This window comes from Macrobrachium rosenbergii, chromosome 8, assembly GCF_040412425.1.
Source record: "Macrobrachium rosenbergii isolate ZJJX-2024 chromosome 8, ASM4041242v1, whole genome shotgun sequence".
Taxonomy (NCBI): Eukaryota; Metazoa; Arthropoda; class Malacostraca; order Decapoda; family Palaemonidae; genus Macrobrachium; species Macrobrachium rosenbergii.
In genome coordinates, this window is record NC_089748.1 from 40,788,598 (window position 1) to 40,799,991 (window position 11,394).

At 38.2% G+C, this 11,394-nt stretch overlaps 1 protein-coding gene across 3 annotated transcripts; it reads right to left on the bottom strand.

Annotated features, from left to right (window-relative positions):
- Positions 1-1,685: 1,685 nt before the first annotated feature.
- LOC136840746 (uncharacterized) lies at positions 1,686-10,055 on the bottom strand. 3 transcript variants are annotated; one of them, XR_010853726.1, is made up of 7 exons: positions 9,887-10,055; positions 7,356-7,565; positions 6,258-6,405; positions 5,204-5,680; positions 3,711-3,890; positions 3,042-3,431; positions 2,685-2,773 (listed from the first exon to the last, which is right to left on the bottom strand). XR_010853726.1 is itself a non-coding variant. In XM_067107579.1 (6 exons), exons 4-6 carry the CDS (start codon positions 5,289-5,291, stop codon positions 3,175-3,177), a joined length of 507 nt encoding a protein of 168 aa, XP_066963680.1. In that variant the 5' UTR covers positions 5,292-5,680; positions 6,258-6,405; positions 7,356-7,565; positions 9,887-10,055; the 3' UTR covers positions 1,686-3,174. The 3 variants fall into 3 exon arrangements, 2 of the variants coding, with proteins under 2 accessions (XP_066963680.1, XP_066963679.1); XM_067107579.1 differs by having other exon boundaries at positions 1,686-3,431; positions 3,729-3,890; XM_067107578.1 differs by having other exon boundaries at positions 1,686-3,431.
- Positions 10,056-11,394: the final 1,339 nt, after the last annotated feature.

Genomic DNA, 11,394 nt, shown 5'->3' on the forward strand with positions numbered 1-11,394 from the left:
CTCAATCTTCTTTTTTTTTTTTTATTTGTAAATCATCTTTCCCTAGAAGGGGGCGCGGGCTTCATTTGAACGAAAGTGAATCCCGTTTTGCTTTTAACTTTTATGCAAGTTTTGAATGAAATTGAGCCAGTGTTTCTGGAGTGGTAAAAAGTAACTTAAACAATTTTCAACATACATACGTGAATACGAACGCTGAACAAATTTTAGTATGAAATATGCAATTGAGCTTTTCGTTCAAGTGAGCTAATAAAATTAGAAGAGTGTTAAAATCAGTCTTAACTTTTAGCTTCTCTAACGCGCGTTATTCTCTCTCTCTCTCTCTCTCTCTCTCTCTCTCTCTCTCTCTCTCTCTCTCTCATTTATAATTTGGATTCGAGTTTTTTAGCTATAAAGCAAAAGTCTATAGGTATTTTCAGTGTTTCCAAAAAAAATTCATGCATGAAAAACTCTCTCTCTCTCTCTCTCTCTCTCTCTCTCTCTCTCTCTCTCTCTCTCTCTCTCTCTCTCTCCTTTATCATTTGGATTCGAGTTATTTAGCTATATTCCGTATGTCTACATATTTTCAGTGTTTCCAAAAATTCATGCATGGTGTCAGAAGACTGAAAAAAAAAATTTCTCTCTCTCTCTCTCTCTCTCTCTCTCTCTCTCTCTCTCTCTCTCTCTCTCTCTCTCTCTCTCATCCTTTATCATTTGGATTCAGTTCTATAGCTATATTGACGTCTGAAGTCTAAGTGCTTCCCGCAAATTCAATGCCAATTGCTTTAAAAGACTGGAAAAGTTCATGAACACGTATGCCCCGTGTCCCTTCTGCACAGGATTTTAGGTCCTGTCTGAAAAAAAAAAAGGCTGTTTTCAGTGACTCAGTCAACTACAAAAAGGCAGAATTTCGATGCTTATATTTTTACCGATTGTTGGAGTTCAATTTTCTTCTTGGAGAAATTTTGTTTTGTCAGTGAATTCTAAATCTCTCCTGTCTGTAATTTCCCTCTACTTCCTCTTACTTCTTCCTGATGAACACCATAATATTCTTTGGAAGCTTGAATTTCTAGTCAGCAGCCCCTGTGGTGGGGTTGTTCCATATAAATGGGTTTCATCTACTGAATAATAATAATGATAAAATGTATCTCACTTCTTGTAAGTTATCAAGTCTACGCCAATATCTTCTTGAGTTTTTATTTTGCCGTTGCTGAAAACGAGATGACGCTCATTACTCCACAGAGTTTCAGTAATCTTCTTAATGGCGTTTTCCTTCGTTGCATTTCAACGAGGGTCTGAAAAACTGGATTTTCTCGTTTAAGAGCTGTTCTGATATTATGACGAAAAACCCTGCTATTATTTCCACCTTGTACATCTTCCGTAGGAAAGAAGAGATGACGCACCTTTCAGACCTTACTGTCAATTTCCGTTTCAGTGTTGAATGACATCATAGGTCCCAGCGCTTGGCCTTTGGCCTAAATTCTATGTTCAATTCAATTCAACGCGAGCCTGTTCCTCATTGGTCACTTGGTATTAATGAATGATGTCTCTATCGTTCGGTTGTATTTTGCCATTGTTCCAGGCGCCTAATCACGCCAAAATTATAAGTTTCACTTACCACGACTTTCATGTTCAGTATATCATTTATTCCAGTGAGATAAGGTGATATTTTAAGGTAAAAGCCATTTGATAAAATTAGGGTTACGAACTTACTTAAATATAGATTTTATTTGGATACATAAAAATTATTTTGTCGTAAACATATCTTCCATAACAATGATTTCATAATGCCTGTAGTTTGAATCCAGCAAATCTTGCTTTGTTTTTATTTCTAGGACTGTACACTGAAAGAAATAAACGTCTGTGTTTGGCCACATAAGTTGAAAGTCTCAACTTTTATGCAGTTATTGTTCCGCCATGCAATGTTAGAAGCACAAAGTCCTGTTCAGGCATGACTCTAAAATTGTTTGAAAAGCAGTGTAGCTTCTTCCTGCTATGTCTTTGAATATGAATTATGTATCCCTGTTAACCAAGATTTTACAATATATTTATACCAAGAAAATCATATTAAATGATAAAATATTGCCTTGCCAACAGTACGATATATGGCTTCCGCGATCATAAATCATATTATTTCGAGGAGTTTTTAAATAATAATTAAAAATTTAGATTCGTGAACTTTTCACAACTTGTCCAGAACTGGATTATGAGAACCACTTGAACATGATTGGAAGAGCATTAAGGGTTCTAGATTATCTCAGATCCAAAACGTCACTGCACCGTATTCACACATCCAACAATAAGATTCTTTAAAGTGTTCTGAGGGCACATACACTTCCAGAGATTAAAATGCATCATAGTTCATCAGTTCTCTGGTCATGTTGTCAGTTGCTAAAGGGTCAACTTGCTCTCTGGCCATGTTGTCAGTAGCTCAAGGGCAACTTGCTCTCTGGCCATGTTGTCAGTTACAAAGGTAAACTTGCTCTCTGGCCATGTTGTTTCCAGTTACAAAGGGTAAACTTGCTCTCTGGCCATGTTGTCAGTAGCTCAAGGGCAACTTGCTCTCTGGCCATGTCAGTTGCTAAAGGGTAAACTTGCTCTCTGGCCATGTTGTCAGTTGCTAAAGGGTAAACTTGCTCTCTGGCCATGTTTTCAGTTGCTAAAGGGTAACTTGCTCTCTGGCTCATGCTGTCTCTCTGCTCTGGCCAGGGTAAACTTGCTCTCTGGCCATGTTGTCAGTTGCTCAAGGGTAACTTGCTCTCTGGCCATGTTGTCAGTTGCTAAAGGGTAACTTGCTCTCTGGCCATGCTGTCAGTCGCTAAAGGGTAACTTGCTCTCTGGCCATGTTTTCAGTTGCTACAGGGTAAACTTGGTCTCTGGCCATGTTGTCAGTTGCTCAAGGGTAACTTGCTTTCTGGCCATGTTGTCAGTTGCTAAAGAGTAACTTGCTTTCTGGCCATGTTGTCAGTTGCTCAAGGGTAACTTGCTCTCTGTGGTCCTGGGCTGTTAAGCAAAGGGTAACGGTTCATGGGCCATGTTTTCTGTGCTGCTAAAGTGGTTACTGCCTCTGGCCATGTTGTCAGTTGCTAAAGGGTAACTTGCTCTCTCTCTGGTCATCTGTCAGTGCGCAAAGGTAACCTTAGGTGCTGTGTCACTCGTAAGACTGTTTCCCTCTTCTAACTTGTAATCGTTGTATCTTTACGAGTGGCAGCCATAGAGGCTGTTTTCACTCGTGTGGCTGAATCTCCTAATAGTCCCATTGTCGGTGTTACGATTCTCCACGTCGTTGCCACAACCGTAGATACTGTTGATGCTGGTGTGAGAGGTTGCAGCCTTCATCGCGTTAGTGTCTACATGGCAGTCAGCCAGGCTCTTCTCAGAGGCCGCGTTTGCCAAGTAGTTGTGGAACTCCTGCAGGTCGATGTAGTCGTATACCGCGCCCTGTCCATTCCCTTCTGCGAAAAGAGAATTCGTGTGGTTTGTACGAGATGATCAGGTGTGACGTGTAAAGGAATCTGTCGTGTGGTATTCGTCTGTGCCCCTGTGGTGGGCTTGTTCCATATGAGTAGGGTTCATCATCTGAATAATATAATAATAATATTCAAATATTCCTTCTAGCCTAGCCTTAACTACCATGCTATAAGTCTTATCGTGTATTCTCAGTCAAACAAAGTCAAGAAACGTTTCGGGGAAACCCCAATGAATGTTCATTTGTATACATCAGGAAAACTCACCTCTCCCTGCGATCCTACCTTGAGCAGCAGTTGTTTCTCTCGAAGCGCTGGTGTGTGCCGTTTGTTGTTGTTGTTGTTGTTTCCCCTTGTTCCTAATGATACAACAGAGGATGATGGTCGTGATCACGAGTATCCCGCAGACAGCGACGACTGCGAAAAAGTATTCCATCTTGATTCCATCTGTGGGGAAAAAAATTCATTGTTAGATTTGGTTTCAGACAAGTTTAGTTTTCGGTGCCGTTATTAGTTTTGTGATTTTTAAAGATTTTTAAAAATTTTTTAGTTAACGCTAGGCCATATTTTTTCGCTTACTAAGCATTTTACCAAATCATTGCATCATTAAGGTCACTGCCATAAAAATGCCTACTTACTTATCATCCACCTTCCAATCATCAAGCATACCAAATTACAGTCCTCTAGTCTCTGTAGTTTTTATTTTATTTAAGGTTAGAGTTAGCCATGCTCGTGCATCTGGCACTGCTATAGTTACCAACAACACAGGCCACCACCGGGCCTTGGCTGAGAGTTTCATGGGCCGTGGCTAAGAGTTTCATACAGCATTATACGCTGCACAGAAAACCTGTCGCTGCAGCTGTCTCGCGAATCTTTCATATTCAAGTTCTAAAACGACTGAGAGTGGATGGGGTAGGCTACTCAGTATCCACATTCAAAAGTTGTTAAGTTGTTATTTCTAATTTTATTTCCTAATCTTTAGGATAAACATCACATGTCTCTTCCAAAATCATCGTCTTGTAAACTACTCACTTTGACATTCAGTGGCCTCTTCGTTACCAACACTTGGCGTTTTTCCCTCAAATACCATTCAACCAAATCCTCAATACCATCCAACCATACCCTGATGCATGTCACTCACCCCCCCTAGGGGGTCAGTGCCATCTGTACACCTCACAGTTCTTCATTGGAGGGGTGGGTAGAGCTCTCGGCTAGCACGCTGTTGGCCCAGCGTTCGACTCTCCGACCGGCCAATGAAGAATTAGAGGAATTTATTTCTGGTGACAGAAATTCACTTCTCGTCAGAATGTTTTCTGATTCCACAGTGTAGCTGTAGGGTCCCAGTTGTTAGTAACCAACCAGTTGGTTCTAGCCAATGCAAAAATAAATTAATCCTTCGGGGCCATCCCTAGGAGAGCTGTTAATCAGCTCAGTGGTCTGGTTAAACTAAGATGTACTGAAGTACACCTCACGCGGCGCACTGTAGGCATTACTTAAGGTTCCCTGCAGCGTCCCTAGCTACCACCCCTTTCATACCTTGTACTGTACGTCCACTCATACTCTCTCTCTTCCTACCTACGTTCCACATTCTCCTAATAATTGTTTCATGGCTCAGCTGCTCTGAGGTTTTCCTCCTGTTACGCCTTTCAGGCCTTTTTACTGTCAGTGTCCCTTTCAGCGCTTGGCCTCTGGGCTAAATTTTGTAACTGATTGCATTCACTCAGCAAACGAAGTTGAAAAACTTTTATGAAGGACTGTACCTGCAGAGGTTCCTCCTTGCGTATCGGCGATGTCACTTGAGGTGTTTGATTTACATTCACGGGGTTGGCAGTGTATCGCCCAGCGCATTCCTTGCGATTGTTCAAAATCAATGTATAAATCTGTGGTGTTAATCAACAAGGACCTATGAGAATCCTTCTCCGGTAATTGAGCAATTGTTTCTTTTTGCGGTGTTTCTACGCTTACATTGAAGGAATACCTTGAGGAACCTACAAATAGCTCAGTATAAATGGTATCGAGGGCAAATGGAATCCACTCATTGCTCTTTAATTCCGATAGTTTCCAAGTACTTAGGGGCCACAAAGATTGTTGTGACCAGCTGTCGGACCTGTAAAACTTCAGTTTAGAGTTATCAGCTTTCTGTAGATCTTCTATCAGTCCATAGATCCTCAGAAAAACTTTTTTTTCTTGTCCCTTTGGTCTTGCGTGAAGTAGCGCTTGACGAAACTGAAAACAATCTGGAAGGGAAAAAGAGATGTTGTTAGATTGTGATTTCATCTAACTTAAAAGAAAGTTTTATCCATATAGTTGTATTTGACGAGCTTGGTGTTGCATCTACCACAACAGGATGACAGACCAAAGATTAAAAATATCATTATTACTGGTATTCAGAAGTTGAACCCTGTTCACATGGAACAAGCCCACCACAGGGGCCATTGGCTTGAAATTCAAGCTTCCAAGGAACATTATGGCGTTCATTTGAAAGAAGTAACAGAAGGGAATTGGAAATACCGAAAGTTATTAGAAAACCTGATGAATTAACACATTAATAAATAAATAAAAATGCAAGTAGATGATTAAAATACAAGGACAATTTGTATTGGGGTAGCAATGCATTGCATCTTCGATTGAACTTCTGAAGGTCCAGCTGCACGCATCCTCTGGGAGGCTGTTCCACAGCGCAGCGCATTTACTGCATATTGGTGCTGCTGTGCAGCAAAAAAAAAAAAAAAAGAGAAATCATAAAAAGGGAAAAATCTACTGGTCAGTGGCATTAAGAAGAATTAAGAACGAACGGAATTTCTTCGTACTTACTTCCAGGGCAGTCGAAAGCCACGTTGACTGGTTGGTCGCTTTCGACTCGGAGAGAGGACACGTTGATGTTAAGTGGAATTTCATTCTGAGATTTCAATGCGACGAATACCGCCTCTTTCGGTTACGAAATCCTGCAGGGTAGTGTATTCTGATAACATAAAGAAATGTGTGTGTATATACATATATATATATATATATATATATATATATACATATATATATATATATTATATATATATATATATATATATATATATATATATATATATATATATATATATATATATATATATATATATATATATATATATATATAGAAAATAATCAACACACAATCACAAAAAGTTTAACAGAAATAAATTTCACTCACATCAGGATCGAACTGAGTCTTTCAGTTGAAAGGCAAGGGCGCTGCCCTACTAGGCCATACAAGTCATAAAAGAAGTTGGAACCTGGGGCAGGGCATCCAAGGAATTACCTGGCAAGCTAACTGCTTGCGTAGCAGCGTGCTGAGTCGTAAGTTGGGAAGTTAGCTTGCCCAGGTAATTCTTGGGCAGTTGCTCTCAGGTTCCAACTCCCTTTATGACTTGTATGGCCTTAGTGGGCAGCGCCCTGCTCCACTGAAAGGCCTGGGTCTGATCCTGATGAGTCAGAAATTTATATATATATATATATATATATATATATATATATATATATATATAAACACACACACACACACGGTTCAAACCCACGCAAAAGAAAGAAGAGTACATGACATGAGAGAGAGAGAGAGAGAGAGAGGAGAGAGAGAGAGAGAGAGAGAGAGAGAGAGAGAGCGAGCACAACACTCATGTGCTTAGCTCTTCCATATGGCAGCGTACTCATTACATGAAATATCTATAAGGGAGAGAGAGAGAGAGAGAGAGAGAGAGGAGAGAGAGAGAGAGAGAGAGAGAGAGAGAGAGAGAGTGAGCACAACACTCATGTGCTTACCTCCTGCAACGTACTCCTATAGAAACTACTTCATTACATGAAATATCTATAAGGTTGAGAGAGAGAGAGAGAGAGAGAGAGAGAGAGAGAGAGAGAGAGAGAGTACAAAACTCTCGTGCTTACCTCCCCTGAATGGCATCGTCAGACACCCATCGCCTCCGGTGGAACTGGTCGAATGTACCAGTTGCAAAACGCATTTCTCTTCCTCATTGACGATTTTGGTGGTTTGGGTTCGGTTGAAAAGGTGGTTGATCGTCACATAGTTGTCTTGGTTGGGTTTCAGCTGATAATTAGGGGTAACTGTGGTTCCACTCACCCGGTACAGAAAGCAACCTGTTGATTTGATTCTCTCTTATTAAAAAGTCATTGCCAATTAAAAAGTCATTGTCAGTTAAAAAAGTCATTGATAATTATATCCAGGTTTTCATGTCTAAAGTTCTGTTTGTGGAAATATGCACCAGATACAGTGATAATTTGACATGGACTTCATTGTACGAGTATTTTTTTTTTCCTTCAGTTGTAATCTTAGCTACATCTCCCTGCCCCAAAAAAAAAAAAAGCAATTCTCGCAGATGTTTGATAACCCTACAAAAGTCTTCAGCATCAGGTCACCCGAATCGGGATAGTGCCGCCAGTGCAACTCCGGTGGTCCACTGTAGGCATTACTTGAGGTTCTTTGCAGCGTCCCTTCGGCCCCTGGCTGCGACCCCCTCCCCCCCTTTCATTCATTTTACTCAAGCTCCGTCCCTATTCGCTTTCTTCCATCTTATACTCTCCACTCTCCCCTAACAACTGCTTTGAGGTTTTCCTCCTGTTACACCTTTCAGACCCTTTTACCGTCTATTTCCGTTGCAACGCTGAAAGACCTCGTAGGTCCCCAGCGCTTGGCATTTGGCCTAAATTTTATACATTTCATTCCGTTCTATTCAGCATCAGGTCTGCTCTCCATACATTTCAAAGTCATTCGCCTCATTTCAAGGTCATTCGCCTCCTCCTCCTCCTCCTCCACCTCCTCCTAGTTCTTGAGTTATACCCCTTATACCCCAGTTTCCTCAAATTAGCCAAAAGGCCTTGTAAATTAGTTATTAGTGTCTTTATTAACCTTTGTAATGTATATTTGTCATTTCTCCGTGTGTTGATTTGCTATCAAACTCTTCCAAATCGGTTCGTATTGCACAGATTCATCTGCGATTAGAACCTGGGTTCTCTCAGTAATGAGACGGGGTGGCTGAACCACTAGACCTTGAGGCCCATTATTCACACACACGCGCACACACATGTATACAATCAGCATATATGTGTATATATATATATATATATATATATATATATATATATATTTTGTATATATATTATATGTATAAAGTACTGATGAAAAATTTTTACACATATACATACATATTGTATATATATATATATATATATATATATATATATATTATATATATATATATATATATATAAATATATATATATATATATATATATATATATATATATATATATATATATATATACACACAGTATGTGTGTATTGTATTATGCATGTGTGTATGTATGTACGTGTATGATGATGTATGTATGTATGTATGTATGTATGTAAAGTTTACGTAGCACTTTTTATGCTCAGTGTAATATAAATCATCGTATTTCTAGACTCTCCGTATTCGTATTAGTTATTTCTCAGAATCGTTTCAATTACGGGTGCAGTATGAATAAACACCAAAATCCCTTTGCCTAACAATTGGAGCGGAAAACGTAATGGTGTAAAGTCACGCGACAAGAATGTCCTGACTTTGTAAAGAGTAATTAAACACTTATTGTCCAAAGTGTAATCAGCAGCGGACACAGGGCTTGGAAATAATTAATCGCCAGTGGAATTTTGTCAGGAACTTCAGTATTTGAAATGAACCCAGTTTTAAAGTTTTTGAAAACTTCTAATTGACAGAATATATATATATCAAAAATTCTAATTGACAAAATATGAATATCAAAAATTCTAATTGACAAAATAAAAATATCAAGAATTCTAATTGACAAAATATGAATATCAAAGATTCTAATTGACAAAATAAAAATATCAAAAATTCTAATTGACAAAATATAAATATAAAAAATTCTAATTGACGAGATATAAATATAAAAATTCTAATTGACGAGATATAAATATAAAAAATTCTAATTGACAAAATATAAATATCAAAAATTCTAATTGACAAGATATAAATATAAAAAATTCTAATTGACAAAATATAAATATAAAAAATTCTAATTGACAAAATATAAATATCAAAAATTCAAATTGACAAGAGATAAATATGAAAAATTCTAATTGACAAAATATATGAAAAATTCTAATTGACAAAATATAAATACCAAAATTCTAATTGACAGAATATAAATATGAAAAATTCTAATTGGCAAAATATAAATATGAAAATTCTAGTTGAAAAAATATAAATATCAAAAATTCGAATTGACAAAATATAAATAACAAAAATATAAATAAAAACAAATCCTTCGGGCCTCCCCTGTGAGAGCTGATCAACAGCTCAGTGGTCTGGTAAAACTATATTGATACTAATACACACACATAATAATACACACAATAATAATAATAATAATAATAATAATAATAATAAAATGTCACTTACTCTCAGGCTGTTCACTGTGGATTCCAATTGCACTATACACTGCTATCAAAACAATTGTCGGGAGTATGAGAACCACCATTTTGAAATTTTGAAATTAAATTTTGATATTTTGAATTCACTAGGGATCCCACCTACCGCGGACGAATCCGGACACAAACTAAACCTGAGGAGCAAGGGGCCCGGGACGGTGTTAGTGGTGAACGGATGTCAAGTTATCGTGATATTAGGCATTTGAGAGATACCGCAAGGGGGGCATCCGCCTGTGTTATTTCTCGTGTGGTGCAATGCCAAGGTCTTCGATCCTAGCATGGAATTCTTGATCTGTCGCATCCTCATTACATTTATAATAATACAATAATAATACACATTAATAATAATGGCCACACACACAATACACAACAATAGAATATTCATAGCATGAATCTTAACAAGGAGAAACTAGTCCACATTTATGTATGTGTATTATTAGTAGCAAAAATACCTTGACAGAGCTGGAGAAAGCTCTGTAGAGATTTATTTTTAAATATGTGCCCACACACAAATGTGGGTTTGTTTATCCAATAACACACAATACACACACACACACACAAGAAGACACACAATAATACACAAGAATTGCCTCTGTCTAAATTGAGAAGTTCACATATTCTTAAACACACACTCTCTCTCTCTCTCTCTCTCTCTCTCTCTCTCTCTCAGAAGGCAGTACTATTTTTCAAGTATATTGTACCCCTGAGTTTTGTTATATTCTTGTATTTTATTATGGCTGAGAACAACTTTTTTTGGGGGGGGATGGCGGGGATCTGGACTTTCCATCTATCTTCATCGATTTAAATACCTTTCTCGTCGACCCTCAGATAAAAGACAGCAGTTGCAGAATGTGTCACTACTAGGTAAAGGGCGTAACATTAGCCAACAGGAAGCTTATATCAACTCTGCGCTTAACGGAAAAGAAATTCGGCTACAGTTTTTCTGAAAGTCCACTGACGAAGCAAGCTCGGCTCTCCAATCCTAAACGCCTTTTGTCTTCGAAATAAATGCTGTTGCTGTCGTTGTTTTTTGTTGCTCCAGCAGTTGTGTATGTATGATAATAAGATCAAGCATTAACGTCATTAAGACTGGACAGTAAATCCTCTTAACTAGACCAGGAAACTTAATGTAGAAGAGGACGCGAAAAGTCGAGCTGAACTGAAATATGAGGGAAATCAAATGCAGATGAAGCTGGACACTAATCAGTGAAAAAGGTATTTGAAAAATAAAAGCCAAGATAAGGAAACTTTGCAATTTGAAGCGAGAATCTTCTTCTTTTAAGTTTAAGTGGATTGTCACCCAGAAAACTGCTGGGATGTTTGTTCCCAGATGTACCGAAGTATGAACAAAAGATTTGTTATGCTCTGCGATAATAAATCGTTCAACTGACTCGACTGCGGACGTTATGTAAAGCGATTAGCTTTTTTTTAGTTACTTAAAGACCCAAGATAATAGAAGTCCTATTTACAAGGCTTTCC